A 16,192-nucleotide genomic window follows, 5' to 3' on the forward strand; every position below is an offset into this window, starting at 1 on the left:
TAAACATTATTTTTTAAAAAATAGTTGATTTATACATTGCAGGTGTTAACGTATAGGTTTCAACTGCGCTTTTAAAACGAAGTATGAGGAGATGTTCAGTGACCAAATAATATTTTCCAAAGTAAAGTTCGAATCATTGATGGAGGTCTTCCATCTTTAAGAGGAGCATTAGTAACAGATCTTCAGTTTGATGCTTATAACTTTTTTTTTATATTAGACCCTTTAAAATTTCAAAGCAGTCATTGAATTTAATTTTTTTTTATTCATATTTTTTTACTATTATTTATTTTATTTAAAATAATTTATAAAATAATCTTTTTCTCAATTTTATTTTTTTTCTGTCAAATTTGGTCTTCTTTTGATTGTTATTTGTTGTATTTATGATAATTTTTTAAATTAATTTTTTTATGATTTTATCACCCTTAATTTTTTTATATCATATTTGATTCTTATTATTTAAATTTTTATTTTTTTTATTTTGGTAAATTTTTTAAATTAATATTTATTTTTTAATTTTATTTTTTAATATTAAAATAGTTGGAAACTAAGTATTTATTATTTGATTTTAATAAAATTATTTTGTTATATATGTATATATTTAGAAAAACTTGACCAAACTTTGGCAGAAAAGAACACTATCTTGTACTTTCCAAATAATGCAAGTTAAAAACTGAAAGCACGAAACAGTTAACCCTTAATAATCACGCCTAATCACTAGTGTTAAAGAATCTATATCTACCCTCCCTCCCTGGCTCCCACTGTATTAGATGTTTATTTCCATTTAGTGTCACAATAAGAATCCTTAGAACCCTAAATAGAAAGGAAAGAAAACATGGAACCCAAACTCAGAATGCAAATCAAAGAAACAGTACGAGAAATCTTGGAAGAATCTGACATGGAAACTACAACTGAACATCAGATTCGTAGGTTAGCATCCAACAAGCTTGACCTTGACCTTGATAAATCTGAGTACAAGACTTATGTTAGACACGTCGTTAATTCTTTCCTCGAAGAACAAAAGGCCAAACAAGAAGACGATGAAGAAGAAACAGGCAAGCAGGAGCAAGAGTATGATGATGAGGGCAATCTTGTCATTTGCAGGGTTAGTGCAAAACCCTAACCCCTTCTCCCCCCTTTTTGGTCTTAGCTTTGGAAATGTTAATTTTGAGATGTTAGGTTTGTTAATGAATATTGAATGTTTCTTTTTGCTGCTTTTGATTGACAGTTGTCAGCTAAGAGAAAAGTGACAATACAGAATTTCAGAGGAGCAAATTTGGTGTCAATAAGGGAGTATTACTATGACGGTGGAGCAGAAAGACCTACTACTAAAGGTAGATTATTTATTAAATTGTGGATTTTTTTTTTCAAAATGTTATATGCTGCTTTGGTTTTTTTCTATTATTTTGTTTAGTTTTGTGTTTTTCTATGTGGGTTTCTTGTATTGATGCAAAATAAGATTGGTTTGTAACTCAAGTTTTGGGTTTGGGGGATTTTTTTTCTAGTTAAATTGAAGTTTTTTGACGATCATCATAGTCACGACTGTCTGATTCTCCGAGTTTGGTGGATTAATCAGAGGTGTATAATTGTATAGGCTGAGAGAAGTTACAAATTAAGGTGTTGATTATGGATGTTTGGTTTTTCAATCCTTCTGCTTAAAGGATTATTCGGTTAATTTTGTGAGGGGCAGCCATTTTCTCTGGTTGAGTTGTGCGGTAGTCAATTTCAAATCTTGTTTTATCACCTGAGCAATCTGATTTTGGGCATCTTGACACAATATCTTTTATCTTTGTGTGATTTTCTCTCAACAGATCTTCTGGTGTTAGATTAATGTTTGATGCATGCAGTCATTCCATTTGTGTGGTTTTGTATGATGGCTCATACAGTTCTATGATTTACGTTGGAAACTTAAGGGATATGGATATGCTTAGATTTTGATTTCGGTGTAGTGAAGTGCCCTGCATCCTGCTTTAGGGCAGTTACTCAATGCAGCGTGATTTTCCTGAGAGCTATAATTTCACCAATGCCAATCTTCAGGAGATTACTATTCTTTTCATGTTCATCAAACATAGAGGCAATTCAGAAAATATGGGAATGACATTGAAATAAAACCGTATGGACTTGATAATATGCGTATTTCAGAAAAAAAGGAAGAAGAATCCAAGAGCACAACTATGCATTATGAGTGTTTACTGGAATCCGTGCAAGGGTTTTTGCTTTTTATCTAAGAGTCAGTTTTATCATCTGTGTGTATTGAAAGGATTTCTGTTGGAAACACATAACTCATATTCATTCAAACTCCTGCATCTAAGATAAAATGTGTGACAAAATTGACAAATGTTGTTGAAGACTGTTACATTAAAGCCTTTTGATATTCTGCCTCATTGGATTATGGTCATTAGTCTCTTTTTATCTGTGTACCACATGCGTGGACATGTGTAAGTCAGGCCATCTTGATTAACTTTTTTGTTTCTTTAAGCATTAAGCCCAGTTGTGTTTCATGCTGCTAATATATGAAGGTTTTGCTTAACCTTTTCTTGTTCTCTTCTCTCAGGAATAAGCTTAAACGAGGAACAATGGTCGACCTTGAGGAAGAACATGCCAGCAATTGAGAAAGCCGTGAAGGACATGCAGGATCGGGATATTTGAGAGTGATTCTGCCGTCCGGGTTTTCAAATGCCCGGAGGTGTCTTCGAAGAATTAACTGTCGCCATGTTTTGTACCGTTTCTGAATATTAAGTTCAGACAGCCTGTTGTCGGCATCTTGAAATGCTTCATGTCTTGCAAGATTTAACTGCTGCTATGGCCTGTGCCTGTGCTTCTTGTCATATTACTGTAGACAGCTTGTTGTGAATCAATGTTACCCTACTGGCCTTGATAGATTCTCCAGTTTACCGCCAAAAAGCATAAAGAATTCTCCTTACATTCCAGATTGATTTGATGACCATTTGTTGTCCATAGACGTTGTCAAATCATTTTGAAGGGTTGTTTTGCTGTAATAAAAGTTGACTCTCCAAAAAAAAAAATTAATAATAATAATAAAGAGAAATGGTGATTTGGTTGTCTCAACTCTCAAAGCATAAGATTATAACTAATAAAATATTTAATTCCAGCTAAGAATCGCCAAACAGATATACAAAAACTTGTTCAAAATATCAAATTTGATTCTTACAAACCAACCGCAACTAATTAGGATTAGGCCTTAATTAGGATTAGGCCTTCTCTGTATCAGATTTTAGCCTGTTTATTTTTACATTTGAAAAAAATTAATTTTTTTTTAAAATGTTTTTTCTTTAAATTAATTTTTTTCTAATATTTTAAAAAATAATTATTACTATACTTCTAAATACTGAATATTTTTTGAACAAAAATAAAAATATAACCGTCACCTGTCAGATAAAGCATTGAATTACAATGCTCTCTCCGGGCATCGAAGTCTACATATTTATATCAAATTAATATGGAAATATCAGAAGAGCATTTGTAAGACATTTAATATATATATATATATATATATAGCAGTATTACGTACCCGAACACAGTTAATGTTTCTAGTTAAATATTCTTGTAGACAAAACGCAAAATTTGACAAATGTCTCAAAGTTGTTTCAATAAAAAAATATATTCCATTTTGCTCTTATCAGTTATTTGATTATTGAATGTATTAATTTTCGTAGAATAATATTATTTTCACTTCATTAATTCATCAAGTTAGCATTATCTTTTCTCTAAAGCAAAGTAGCCACATGATCGTTAAATTGGTAAAAATAATAATTTTTAATTTGAAACAATGAATTAAATTTTTAAAACATGTATGAATGTAAAAACATATTTATCTAAATAAAACTAAAATTTTACTCTAATAATTGCTTCCGTTTCTTATATACCTTTCCCTTATCAACCTACTGGTCGGCTGCAAATCCCATTTTGGTCACAATTAACGACTTGTCGGTTATCCATTACCTCCCTATGAAGTTAAAATAATTCAATTAATAATTTTTTAAAATAATTTATTTTAATTTTTTGATTTTTTTTATAAATATATAGGAATGATTTTTTAAAAAAAAACTATTTTATCTTTTTATTTAATTATTATATTAGAGTAACAAAATTAATATAAAAACAATTTGGATCTTATTTTGGTCTTCCATTGTAGATGCTCTTATGGTTAAATGAATAGCAAGGTAACCAATTAACGACCTGTCGGGTTATTCATCACCTCACAAAATCCTCTGCACTGCTTCTCCATCCCTACACACACCCCTCTGTGAAGTGTCAGGTTTCTTGTGGTTAAATGAATAGCCAAGGAGGCATCTCAATGGCAGGAGGTGGAGGATCATCAGCAACAGCAACAAGTTCTTGGGTATCACCAACATCAGTTTCAACATCAGGGAAAAGAATACAACGAGAAATGACAGAACTTAACATGGACCCACCTCCTGATTGCTCTGCTGGACCCAAAGGTGATAATATTTACCATTGGATCTCCACCGTCATCGGGCCTCCAGGTTATTTCCTCTACTTCACACTACTTTTCTTGTCTTTTTGAATAGTGGGTTCTTGTTGCTTTTCTTATTTTTTGTTCTTAATCTTTATAAAGTTCTCAGCTTTAGTTTAACTGAGTATGTTTGAGGATTATGCTTTTTGAAACTTCCATGCGTTATTGCTGCTGAGCTTAATTTAGACAAAGCTAGCTGTCACTGATCAAACTGTCTTTTTTATTTTCCTAGTAATTTGGATGTTGTTTGTTTGGATTATAAATAAGTTTCAACTTTTGGTTCTAGCAATGAAATTGAAGAATATAAGATTGAAGGTCTTATTTGATCATGTTCCTTATTAAACAGCCCTCTAGGAACTGGTAGCTTGTTCTTCATCATACTGGGGTTCTCTTTTCAGTTTTGGCTATTTTTCCATGTTATAGGGTTTCATTCCTGTTATGCTTCATATGTTTTGTAGGAACGCCATACCAAGGCGGAATATTTTTCCTTGACCTAACGTTTCCAAGTGATTATCCATTCAAACCTCCAAAGGTATGTGCATTTACATCCAATTAGTTGATTGCCATGCATATATACATATCTGCTGAGTTTTTCATCTGAGACGTGAGATTATTGATTTATGTGGTTGATCTACTTCTCGGTAAGCTTACTTGAAAGATTAGAATGAAATAGGAGTCAAAATCTTTCAAGAGCATAAGGGTTCCATTTATAACTCTACCGAAGTAATAGGTGATGTTGGACCCTGTTGGCCGTGGCACCATTGTGATGCCTAGTTGGATTACAAAAAATAGCAGCCCTAGATCTTATGTGTGCTCTTCTGTGATAATTATTCTGTTGATGGCCTGCATTTCTAGTTACATCAGAAGACAGCAAGTGAGCGAATCGAGGATAACTCATGAAGATGGAACATTTAAGAATTAAAAGGAACTCCTTCTCTGAAATGTAATTGTAGCAGTTCAATGAACCTTTGTGTATAGTTTACATCCATGGATCTAACATAATGTTTTACGCATCAAATATAGTTGTGACATTGCCAAGTTGTTGTTAATAATATAATGAATTATCGTATTAGATTTTAGGACCTTTGACTGCTAACTTGTACATTTCCAACCATTCCATCATTAGTTGACTCTGAGCCATATCAAGGAAGATTGAATATAAGCACAACTGCATGAAAGCATATTTTTGGTGATGGTGAAAGGAGTAAGGTGTTTTGATGCTCCACTTTCTATGTTCGGTCTTTTACTTATAAGATTATTTTACAGGTAGTGTTCAAGACTCGTATCTACCATTGCAATGTTGATTCTGCCGGCAACCTTAGTTTGGACATCCTGAAGGATAGTTGGAGTCCAGCTCTTACAATTACTAAAGTGCTACTTGCAATCAGATCGATTTTCACTCACCCTGATCCTTGTAATTTTTCTTGCCTTCTTAATATTCTATAAATTCTTTTTTTTTCTTTAGCTCGGGTTTCGTGGCAGATATTTGGGTTCTGGCCTTTACAATGACTGCTATTTTAGTTGCAGGCTGGTTGATTTTTACTTCCATATTATTTCTGACAAATATGTATTTCTTTGTTCAATTTTGATGACCATAGGAGTTTTGTTGGTTGGCAATGGGGAACATTTTATATAATCTTGTGAAACCACGGTCATACCTTTTTGTCAAGGAAAAAAATTTCGTGGGGAATATTCTTGTTGAAAGTCTTCACTCTCCGATTTCAATTACACTGTGATGAACACCCAACGGAAAACCAAGTTTTCAGGTTTTATATGTACAGTAAAAACTATGTGAAAACCCTTTTTGCTATTTATGTTTGGCATCCCAGAGACCACCTTCATATTAAATATTCTGATGTTTTACTAACGTTTGGCTGTTCTCCTCACTGCAGACAATCCTCTTGTCCCTGGCATTGCCCACTTGTACTTGGCAGATAGAGCAAAACATGATGAACTAGCTGCAGAGTGGACACTGCGATTTGCGAAGTGAAACTTATTGAGCGAATGAGAAGCCTTGCAAACAGAGTTTCTTTTCTACAAAACATACTTCGGCATCTTGTTCTGCAGTGCAGATTACTGGACAGGGGAGGTCAGAGCACCTCATTATTGGTTGAACTTAGAGTTGAAAGGTTTGTAAATCTCTTGTAAATGTGCCATACATTTTGCAAACTGCCCAAGGTTGTTTAGATTCAAGGAATGTCATTGTTAAAGGTTTTTCCCTTTCTCTCATGTGGCTCGGAATTCTGTGTATGCTGTGTTTTATGAGATGTTGTCTGTGCGTTTATGCAATTGGTTGGGGAGAAGTTCTATGGATCATGCCCCCAAAGTTGTCAATTAGGTCCAAATTGAGAATATTCAATTTCAAATTGTGGTAGTAGAAAAGTAAACGTTGGATTACCAAGGGGGTGTTCGAATGTTTTCTGCAGCATATTTTTTTTAGGTTTGCAGCATCTATTTATTATCTCCCCCCACTTTCTTAGTTTCGGAAACAAGATTTTTTAGCACAAAATCACTGGATTTTAATTCAATTTTGATATAAAACTTTCATAAACTGTCGTCAACAATGCAAGAAACTATAACGGTAATGTCATCTTCTTTGCCTCCAGCACTTGATTTTCCAGCTTCCAAAGAACCTTCTGTAAATGGAGTAAAAGCTTCTCTATCCATCGATGTGCAGTAAGCTTGCCCAGCCACTGCCCAAGCAACATCCTGTGGATCTGAGCCTCCCTCAATCTTTGTCCTAACAAGCTCTTCTATTTGCCTTGGATACAAGTTATCAAACAGCCCATCTGTGCCAGCAACAATGACGTCCCCTGCTTCAACTGGAAGCGTCGTCACCTGCACTTGTAGTGGTTTTCAATTAATATGTTATAAAACACCATTATAATGAGCCTATAAATTCAATAAAGAAAAAAAATCAATAGAAATTTTGGTTCTTGTACTTCTAAAAGCTGAAAAAAATCCTTGGCAATTCAGGTTAACCTGCTACAAAATAAACCTAAAATGATACTAACAGATACAAATATAAATACAATTAATAGAAATTCACCGTACCTGTGCGCCACTAGGGGTTCTACTCCTGTCATTATCTTGCAGCTGATAAGGGTAGTTGAAAGAATATTGCTGAATTGGTGATTTGTATACGTCTCCATCCTTTCTAATCACCAAAAATCCACTATCTCCCATGTTCACTGTTGTCAAGCCCTATATAAGGAAAAAGAAAAAGAAAAACGAGAGAAAGAAAGCGTATTACACACCAAATATTTACATGAAATTTTAACATTAGGAATTTATGAGGTTCAAGGGGATAAACAACGTACTTCGTCTTGATCTAGTGTTAAAATGCATGCTGTGGACTGTGGAGGATCCTTTAACTTTGGTCTTTGAATAAGCAGCATCCAGAACTTTTCTGGGATCAACTTTGCTGTTTGGCTCGCCATTCACTACTGCATATTCAGCATTGCTCATGAGTTGTCTAGCATATTCTCCTGCATCAATGCCATGTTTGGACCAACCACCCACACCATCTGCCACCCCAACTGTTTTCTTCTCTGCGCAAATAAAATGGGCATCATCGCCCTGTAGCGTCCCAAGTTTTTCCATGGGAATATAGGATGATCCAGAGATCATTGTCAATTTTCTCTTCTTTGAACTAGTCCTATAGACAACGAAAAGGGCAAAAATAAAATCGCAAGTCACCTGCCTAAAATTATCGAGTTATTAATGCGTGTGATGCATTTAGGGTTAGAGTGTCTACATGTCAGATAAAAACAAGAAGAGAAAAAACAAGTAAAAAGGCCTGTCACATACCCATGATCAGTAGTGGTATTTTGTTCTTCGCCTTTCATTGTCAAGGCGGCCATATCGTTGCTAAGGAAGCCACTTGTTGCTAGAACATGGCAATACATAGAAAGAAAAGATGGTAAGAGTTTGCTCTACGAGACGAAAAATAAACAGAAGGATGAAAATCCCGTGCTATGTAGCAATAGCTTGTTCGTTCCGAGTCCACTTAGAACTTAAATAGGAAACAAACAAACAAAATCCTTATCTGATATGGATCAAGGGTTTAGCTGGTTAATAGGTGGATTTGTTACTCAATTCTTCAATTTAATCTTTAATAAACTCTTATTTTCTTTCTTTCCAAACCCACAAAACCAAGTGGGTTTCTCAAGAACTCGAGTTGATCAGTGCCCCATCTCAAAGAAAGAAAGAAAGAAAGGGTAAAAACTTGTTCTTGTTTGGCCTTATATGCTTCTGCCGCATGGCTTCATACAAATCAAAAGAAAGAAAATGTACAGGAAAGGCCGATATTCGTTGCAGTAAGACACTAATTTTAGGACTGGAAAGATGATTGATGCGTGGCCTTTTAGGAAATACGTAGACAAAAAATCAACATGTATGGAACCAAAATAAAAAAAAAATTCTTAAAAGGTTAGTCCGTTGGTTAAATATATTTGCTCTTAATTTTATTTTATTTATTTTAGTATTAGATCTAGTGTCTGTGTGAAATCTAACTTGAAAACTACTCTAATAAAGGACTTTTTCTGTTTTTTTATTTATTGTTATTTCTCTCTTTATAATTTTATAGAATAACTAAACTAACCCATTTTATATATCTTTTTTATTAAATTGAAGTTTATTGATAAACATAAATAAAATACTTCAAAATCTAATATAAAACAAAACAAATTAAATTTTAGATTTTAAATTGTAACATTGTAGGTTAATTTTGTTATTTTTATGTAAATATCTCACATTTTCATTACAAGATGGATTGTTAATTTTCTTCATCTCATTATTAAAAATATTTCCTCATAAAAATACTAATTTTGTATTGACATGGTCATAAAATAATATTTATATTACTAATATATTTTCACTTCATGGATTTTCACTTCATTTCAGCGAGATAAGACGTCTTCTTCTTCTTCTTCTTCTTTTTCCCTTGATTTTTATCATGTCTTTTGGCATAAAAAGTAATTGAGAAAGTTTGACAACTTGTTTAATTTTGTAAATTTAAATCTTCGAGATAATATTTAAATAAGTTTATTATTATATATTAATATATTTTTTATATTGTTTGTGTTATATATATAATCCAGGTATATATAAAAATGCAATCAAACAATTATGAAAATAAACTATAATTTTTAATTACTAAAATCTTCGTGTTTCACCTTTTAATGTAATATTTAATGTTTTTCGTAATTGATAATTATATTAACTGAATCACAATTCAAAATATATTGTTTCCAAACGTATAATTGGAGAACGAAAGATAAGCTTATGGTTGAACAAATAAAAGCAGAAGCGTAGTAGTTAGCTGAGCTTAACAAACATTCAAAGCAAAAGCAATCAAATGGTGGCCAACGGGAGATGCCTTTTCTTTCTCCTGTTATTCCTCTCCCTCTCCCCCTCCAACTCCAAACCAGTAGCAAATCCTCAGTTTCCATGCAAACCACCAACCCATAACACCTACTCCTTCTGTGACAAATCCTTACCCATCACTAGAAGAGCCCAGTCTCTCATCTCTCACTTAACCCTCCAAGAAAAGATCCAGCAACTCTCAGACAATGCCTCAGGGATCCCCAGACTTGGCATCCCACACTATGAATGGTGGTCTGAGTCTCTCCATGGAATTTCCATTAATGGCCCAGGTGTGTCCTTTAAGAATGGAGGACCTGTTACTTCAGCCACTGGTTTTCCTCAAGTTATTGTCAGCGCTGCTTCTTTTAATAGAACTCTTTGGTTCTTGATTGGATCAGCTATTGCCATCGAGGCTAGAGCTATGTACAATGTTGGCCAAGCAGGGTTGACCTTCTGGGCACCTAATATTAATATTTTTAGGGATCCCAGATGGGGGAGAGGCCAAGAAACTCCTGGTGAGGATCCTATGGTGGCCTCTGCTTATGCTATTGAGTTTGTCAAAGGTTTCCAAGGTGGGCATTGGAAAAATGGTACTGAGACTGAGAGCACTGGTAGACATGGGATTGGACAGAAGAGGGTACTGTTAGGAGAGGATGGCGAAATTAATGATGATAAGCTTATGCTCTCTGCTTGTTGCAAACATTCCACTGCTTATGACCTGGAGAAATGGGGCAATTTCAGCAGATATTCATTCAATGCTGTGGTAACTTGTTTTTTAATCCAATTCGTTAATTCATTTTAACTGGTTTTCATAATTGTTAGTTGGAATTACAAGATAAAAGATGACTCCATCGAGAACTCCTTTGATAGTATTGTTAACTAGTTTCAAAAGGGTTTCCGTTGGCTTGGCTTAATTTGTAACTGGTTGGTAGGTAATAGAGAAAAGTTTTAACTGGGTTTAGTTTGTTTCTTTGTAACCTATGACTTTTGGTTTGCTGGAGCAATATTTGATTGTCAAGTTCACTTTTTTATATATAAGTTGTAGGGTATTACAAAGCAAGATTTGTTGGTGTTTTGGCCTTTCTTAAAAATGAATGTTAACTGCAATCTCAAGTGAGTTTAATTGGTTTATCATTCCTAATAGGTTACAGAACAAGATATGGAGGATACGTATCAGCCTCCATTTCGTAGTTGCATACAAAAAGGCAAAGCAAGCTGCTTAATGTGTTCATATAATGAAGTTAACGGGGTGCCTGCTTGTGCAAGAGAGGATCTCTTACAAAAAACTAGAACAGAATGGGGATTCAAGGGGTAAAAGTTTTTAAGAGTTCTTTCTATATTATGCAATGGCAGAATCGAAATTCAGAATTTGATTGTTCATATTTGCGTGTCCCCGTGGAAAAACAGATACATCACCTCAGATTGTGATGCTGTGGCCACAATTTTTGAATATCAAAACTACTCCAAAAGCCCTGAGGATGCGGTTGCTATTGCTCTTAAAGCAGGTATCTATAACTAGCAGCAAACGAATACCACTGTTTGTCCAATTAATAGTCACTATGGGGATGCTTATTTGTAGGAATGGATATTAATTGTGGAACATACGTGCTACGAAATGCTCAATCTGCTGTCGAGAAGGGCAAGTTACAAGAGGAAGATATAGATCGAGCTCTTCATAATCTTTTTTCAGTTCAACTCAGGCTAGGGCTGTTTGATGGAGACCCTAGAAAAGGGCAGTTTGGAAAACTTGGACCTAAAAATGTCTGTACCAAAGAGCACAAGACACTAGCACTTGAAGCAGCAAGGCAGGGAATTGTGCTTCTGAAAAATGATAAAAAATTACTGCCTTTGAATAAAAAAGCTGTTTCTTCCTTGGCTATTATTGGTCCACTGGCAAACATGGCAAACAGTTTGGGTGGTGACTACACAGGTATGACTTGCTGCACATAATATCTTATTCAATTCAAATTCTATCCTTTTGTGTGAATTAGTTTCATCAACTAAAAGTCAGATTAAGTATTGGCAAATTGTTACCAAAAATCATTGAACTGAAGTGTTTTCTTTCTATGATAGACTGGTTATCATGATGTAAACAAACAATTATGCTATTTGTAATTTCCAAATTAGTTGCAGAATCACACTGATAGCAAACCTCGAAATCCGCTTACATCAAGTAATTGCAGAGTTTTGTCAACATTGTAAAATTTCTTCAACTTCAACACTATATATTTATTAATTGATACATTTAATTGTAGGATATCCATGTGATCCACAGAGTCTTTTTGAGGGACTTAAAGCCTATGTAAAGAAGACTTCTTATGCCATTGGTTGCCTCGATGTAGCTTGTGTTTCTGATACTCAGTTCCACAAAGCAATAATTGTTGCCAAAAGAGCTGATTTTGTAATTATTGTTGCTGGGCTTGATTTATCACAAGAAACTGAAGATCATGACCGAGTTAGTCTTCTGTTACCTGGTAAACAAATGAGCCTTGTATCATCTGTTGCAGCAGCAAGTAAAAAACCAGTGATTCTAGTTCTCACTGGTGGAGGACCACTTGATGTATCATTTGCCAAAGGAGACCCAAGAATTGCTAGCATTCTTTGGATCGGGTACCCTGGTGAAGCTGGTGCAAAGGCACTTGCAGAAATCATCTTTGGAGAATATAATCCAGGTTGGTATGTGTACAAACATCAAGTTCCTATTCTCTTCCAAAAAATTGAAATTATCCTACTACATCTTTCATCGACACTACATTGAAAACTCCAATTTGTTATAGGCGAGACAGCATAAAAATAAAATCATCTTTGTAAAAGCATGAAGTTACCTTTATTAAAACTCATCATTTAGAATGGATTCATTTCCAGGTTTTTTAAGGAAAGCAGGTTACCAGCTAAGATATGAGAAGTATAAAAAATAGAATCCATTTGAAATTACATATGTTCTGATATCAGGTGCCATGGAAAAATGTCTGGGATTGTTTGGTTTCTCTGATACATAGAGAAAACAATGCTTTCTTGTTCTCATCCAGAAGTCCCATTAAATGTCTTTACATCAAAATTTGCAGGTGGAAGATTGCCAATGACATGGTATCCTGAGTCATTCACTGAGGTATCGATGACTGATATGAACATGAGACCTAATCCTTCTCGTGGTTACCCAGGAAGAACCTATCGGTTTTACACTGGAAACCGAGTATATGGATTCGGTGGAGGCTTAAGCTACACTAATTTCACTTACAAGATCTTGTCAGCACCAAGCAAGCTAAGTTTGTCACGCTCTTTGTCATCAAAATCTAGGAAGAGAATACTACAGCAGGGAGGAGAAAGATTAAGTTATATAAACATCAACGAGATTACATCTTGCGATTCATTGCGATTCTATATGCAAATTTTGGTCGAGAATGTTGGAAATATGGATGGAGGCCACGTGGTGATGTTGTTCTCTAGAGTGCCAACAGTTTTCAGAGGCGCTCCAGAAAAACAGCTTGTTGGATTTGATCGAGTGCATACTATTTCCCACCGATCCACTGAAATGAGCATCTTGGTCGATCCTTGCGAGCATCTTAGTGTTGCAAACGAGCAAGGAAAAAAGATAATGCTGTTGGGTGGCCATGTCCTAATGTTAGGAGATCTGGAGCACTTTGTTACCATTCAAATTTATTGATTCCAACTGTTTCAAAATACCACAATGTTTCAGCATAATTCTGTTTTTTTAAAACCTTGCACCTTGTTTCCATTACTAAGCTTGTGGAGGTTTCTGAAAAATACAGATATGGTAAGAAGTCGTTCCATTCAAGAGCATATACGATATTATAACAAGACCACGTCCTTTTGGTCCTTTTTGTGGTAAACGTCAGTCAGTAGTAGATTTGGTTAAAAACCCCAGCTGATTAAATGAAAAACAGCCACTAATGGCCAATCCATTCCAATCACCCCTTCGACTCAAAATATTCTTGTCGTGCTCTTAGAGGAATTAAGGGGGGAGTGAGATGCTATATGAGTATTGAGGTGTTCTTCCAATCCCAGAAGGTTTAGGACTCCATCAATATTTATGGATTCGTTTGTTAGTCCAGTGTTCATGAAACAGCGGTACCTAGCCATTGCAACTTGAAACTTAAAACCAGTGCTTTTGAAGCAACTCTTTCTGCTCCTTTAAGACTTGACTAACAAGTGCCAAGAAAATGCTCGTTAATTTATTTCTTAATCAGATCTTAACTCCATCTATATTTTGTTTTTTTCACCAGCCGAGAATTTGATTCTTGAATGACAAAGTGGGAAACAAACTCGACTGCTATCCAAGCTAACTTTCAAGAGTACTGTTTTCTTTTCTTTTTCAGTACAAGTTACTGATACACACACCACACGTTCTTGAATTTGAAACCATAGTAATAGGTGCCTTTTGAACAACAAGTCTTTTTTCCTTTTCTTACAAGACCTCAACCAAAACAAGTTATCAAAAAGAGTAAGAACTAAACCAAAACCACTATAAACTCAAAAGTAACAAAACAACGAACCGTGAAAGCATAGTCATATGCTCTTACATTACAACTCTCTTCGTTGCATATCTACACGACGCTTGAAGACAATTCTTCAAGCATCCTGACATTAGACCCAAAAAAAAACCGACGAAGCGAAAAGCGTTTCTGTAACAGAGTAATAGTGCTTAATTTGCCACTCAAACAATTAAGGCATTTCGTTCACTAATATTCCTACCACTCAAATCCTCTCTTTGCTAGCACAACAAGAAAAGGACGGACTAATTATTAATGTGGAACCCTGAATACATTAGAGAGCGCTGGCTTCCAAGAACTCTTGCTACGCCGAGGCGTCAGACTCGCTGAGCTTGCTGCCATTCTCATTTTCTCAATCAAGGCCTCGGTATTCACTTGTTCAGACAAAATTTCTTCCAACTGCTTGGTGCCGATCACCAACTTCACTCTCCAAACCCCATCCCCTAGCGTAGGCAGGACCTCGAGCACCGGTCCGGTTGCTAAGTCGTCTACATAATCCATTGCTGCTGTACTGGATGACATCTTTGGTGGCTCAATCTCATTAATCCACTCCATGGCTACCTTCTCTGTGGCCAGCCCCATGCCGTGAGCTTGGCTAATAACTTTAGTGTCACATAATTTCTGCTCATTCTGAAGTGGAAGAAGACAGTAAAATTGGCCACCAAGTAGGTACTCATGGGTAGACAATGGAGATGACGCGTGACCCTGCCTAAAAATGCTGTAACCTGGATATTCACGAAGGACATCTTTGGCTAACTTAGGACCCTTGAACTCTACAATACCCCCAGAATCTGTTAAAACCCTAATGTTGTTAGGACAATCTTCCATAACCCCTTTGAGAGAGCAATTTCCCATTACTACAATTCTGTTACATCAATATGAGTCACAGACTCACAAGCTCCAGTTCATATATAGAAATTGAGGAATCCAAGCAAAAACAAGTGGGGAGACAATGGAGAGATGTCAGAAGGGACAAAGCAGTGTTGCTTTATTCAAAAATCTTGATCGGTTCCATGTGATGTTAGACCGTTGATAGGATTATTTAAGCGTTTAAGTTATGAGTTGATCCAAGGCAAAACAATAGAATATGCAAGGTAGAATGGTATGTTAAAATAATAGGAGGAAGAAACGACAATTTAGATGTGGCTAATTTCAAATCTATGCGCTGAGGGGTATGAATTTACCACCTTTGGTGACTGACTCCTTCGTAACAACAGCATTGTAGTCTCTAAAAATCCGTGACAAAATGCTGTCTTTTCAATATGACTTGGGACAAAAAATATGCATGCTCCGCAACAAGAACCTATCTAAAGGTTTTTTCAATGTATTAACATTGGATGTAATGCCCATGTCAGCAGCGCCTCAGGAATTATTCTTGTGCTCCTCCATGCTTGGATTCTTCTTCAGTTGCATTGTTCAAATCTAGTACTCTTTGTTAGAAGGATTGGATTTTGTATCGAGCCCAGCTAACCTGAAGCCCAAATGTTTTGATGGGACAAGAACCTTTATAGCTAGCCACATTTGAGCCACAAGCTAAACCCAATCATATTATTATAGACGAGAGTTGAGACTTGAGAGAGCACCCTTTTAGCCCTCTGTCAAAGGACATAAGCAATCCACAAAATTTGAAAGAATTTTTTTTTGTTTTGTTTTTAAGATTGACGGGGTGTTTAGAACAGGTTGTTCATGAATAATTTTATGGGTTTTAAAATTAATAATTATATAAATTTTTAATAATTTTGAGATTTGTGACACTAGAAGAAAATCAAATTTAAACCCGAATTTGAAAGAAACTCTTATTCTTCGGGAAGTGAAAGTG

At 35.2% G+C, this 16,192-nt stretch overlaps 5 protein-coding genes across 5 annotated transcripts; 3 read left to right on the top strand and 2 right to left on the bottom strand.

Moving 5' to 3' along the window:
* Positions 1-655: 655 nt before the first annotated feature.
* Positions 656-2,879, top strand: LOC133696989 (RNA polymerase II transcriptional coactivator KELP). Its single transcript, XM_062119306.1, has 3 exons — positions 656-1,102; positions 1,226-1,331; positions 2,552-2,879. The coding sequence occupies exons 1-3, from the start codon at positions 833-835 to the stop codon at positions 2,644-2,646; spliced, it is 471 nt and encodes a 156-aa protein (XP_061975290.1). The 5' UTR covers positions 656-832; the 3' UTR covers positions 2,647-2,879.
* Positions 2,880-4,145: 1,266 nt separating this feature from the next.
* Positions 4,146-6,896, top strand: LOC133693721 (constitutive photomorphogenesis protein 10). The gene is made up of 4 exons (XM_062115006.1): positions 4,146-4,505; positions 4,954-5,027; positions 5,762-5,909; positions 6,388-6,896. Exons 1-4 carry the CDS (start codon positions 4,292-4,294, stop codon positions 6,483-6,485), a joined length of 534 nt encoding a protein of 177 aa, XP_061970990.1. The 5' UTR covers positions 4,146-4,291; the 3' UTR covers positions 6,486-6,896.
* A 116-nt stretch (positions 6,897-7,012) lies between these two features.
* On the bottom strand, positions 7,013-8,826 carry LOC133693713 (probable protein phosphatase 2C 80). Its single transcript, XM_062114997.1, has 4 exons — positions 8,306-8,826; positions 7,816-8,153; positions 7,550-7,699; positions 7,013-7,333 (listed from the first exon to the last, which is right to left on the bottom strand). Exons 2-4 carry the CDS (start codon positions 7,933-7,935, stop codon positions 7,040-7,042), a joined length of 564 nt encoding a protein of 187 aa, XP_061970981.1. The 5' UTR covers positions 7,936-8,153; positions 8,306-8,826; the 3' UTR covers positions 7,013-7,039.
* A 953-nt stretch (positions 8,827-9,779) lies between these two features.
* On the top strand, positions 9,780-13,663 carry LOC133679023 (probable beta-D-xylosidase 6). Its single transcript, XM_062101570.1, has 6 exons — positions 9,780-10,625; positions 11,007-11,173; positions 11,270-11,367; positions 11,442-11,792; positions 12,118-12,534; positions 12,928-13,663. The coding sequence occupies exons 1-6, from the start codon at positions 9,855-9,857 to the stop codon at positions 13,524-13,526; spliced, it is 2,403 nt and encodes an 800-aa protein (XP_061957554.1). The 5' UTR covers positions 9,780-9,854; the 3' UTR covers positions 13,527-13,663.
* A 669-nt stretch (positions 13,664-14,332) lies between these two features.
* LOC133697143 (uncharacterized) lies at positions 14,333-15,956 on the bottom strand. The gene has a single exon (XM_062119530.1). It carries the CDS (start codon positions 15,226-15,228, stop codon positions 14,626-14,628), a length of 603 nt encoding a protein of 200 aa, XP_061975514.1. The 5' UTR covers positions 15,229-15,956; the 3' UTR covers positions 14,333-14,625.
* Between the last annotated feature and the right edge of the window lie 236 nt (positions 15,957-16,192).

This window comes from Populus nigra, chromosome 1, assembly GCF_951802175.1.
Source record: "Populus nigra chromosome 1, ddPopNigr1.1, whole genome shotgun sequence".
NCBI classification, from domain to species: Eukaryota; Viridiplantae; Streptophyta; class Magnoliopsida; order Malpighiales; family Salicaceae; genus Populus; species Populus nigra.

Coding starts and splice junctions, on each gene's coding strand:
- LOC133693721 (XM_062115006.1), top strand. CDS start 4,292: ATGAATAGCCAAGGAGGCATCTCAATGGCAGGAGGTGGAGGATCATCA. Junction 4,506..4,953: donor CACCGTCATCGGGCCTCCAG/GTTATTTCCTCT, acceptor TATGTTTTGTAG/GAACGCCATACCAAGGCGGA. Junction 5,028..5,761: donor ATCCATTCAAACCTCCAAAG/GTATGTGCATTT, acceptor ATTATTTTACAG/GTAGTGTTCAAGACTCGTAT.
- LOC133696989 (XM_062119306.1), top strand. CDS start 833: ATGGAACCCAAACTCAGAATGCAAATCAAAGAAACAGTACGAGAAATC. Junction 1,103..1,225: donor GCAATCTTGTCATTTGCAGG/GTTAGTGCAAAA, acceptor TTTGATTGACAG/TTGTCAGCTAAGAGAAAAGT. Junction 1,332..2,551: donor AGAAAGACCTACTACTAAAG/GTAGATTATTTA, acceptor CTCTTCTCTCAG/GAATAAGCTTAAACGAGGAA.
- LOC133697143 (XM_062119530.1), bottom strand. CDS start 15,228: ATGGGAAATTGCTCTCTCAAAGGGGTTATGGAAGATTGTCCTAACAAC.
- LOC133693713 (XM_062114997.1), bottom strand. CDS start 7,935: ATGGCGAGCCAAACAGCAAAGTTGATCCCAGAAAAGTTCTGGATGCTG. Junction 7,700..7,815: donor TAACACTAGATCAAGACGAA/GTACGTTGTTTA, acceptor TTCCTTATATAG/GGCTTGACAACAGTGAACAT. Junction 7,334..7,549: donor GAACCCCTAGTGGCGCACAG/GTACGGTGAATT, acceptor CTACAAGTGCAG/GTGACGACGCTTCCAGTTGA.
- LOC133679023 (XM_062101570.1), top strand. CDS start 9,855: ATGGTGGCCAACGGGAGATGCCTTTTCTTTCTCCTGTTATTCCTCTCC. Junction 10,626..11,006: donor GATATTCATTCAATGCTGTG/GTAACTTGTTTT, acceptor CATTCCTAATAG/GTTACAGAACAAGATATGGA. Junction 11,174..11,269: donor ACAGAATGGGGATTCAAGGG/GTAAAAGTTTTT, acceptor GTGGAAAAACAG/ATACATCACCTCAGATTGTG.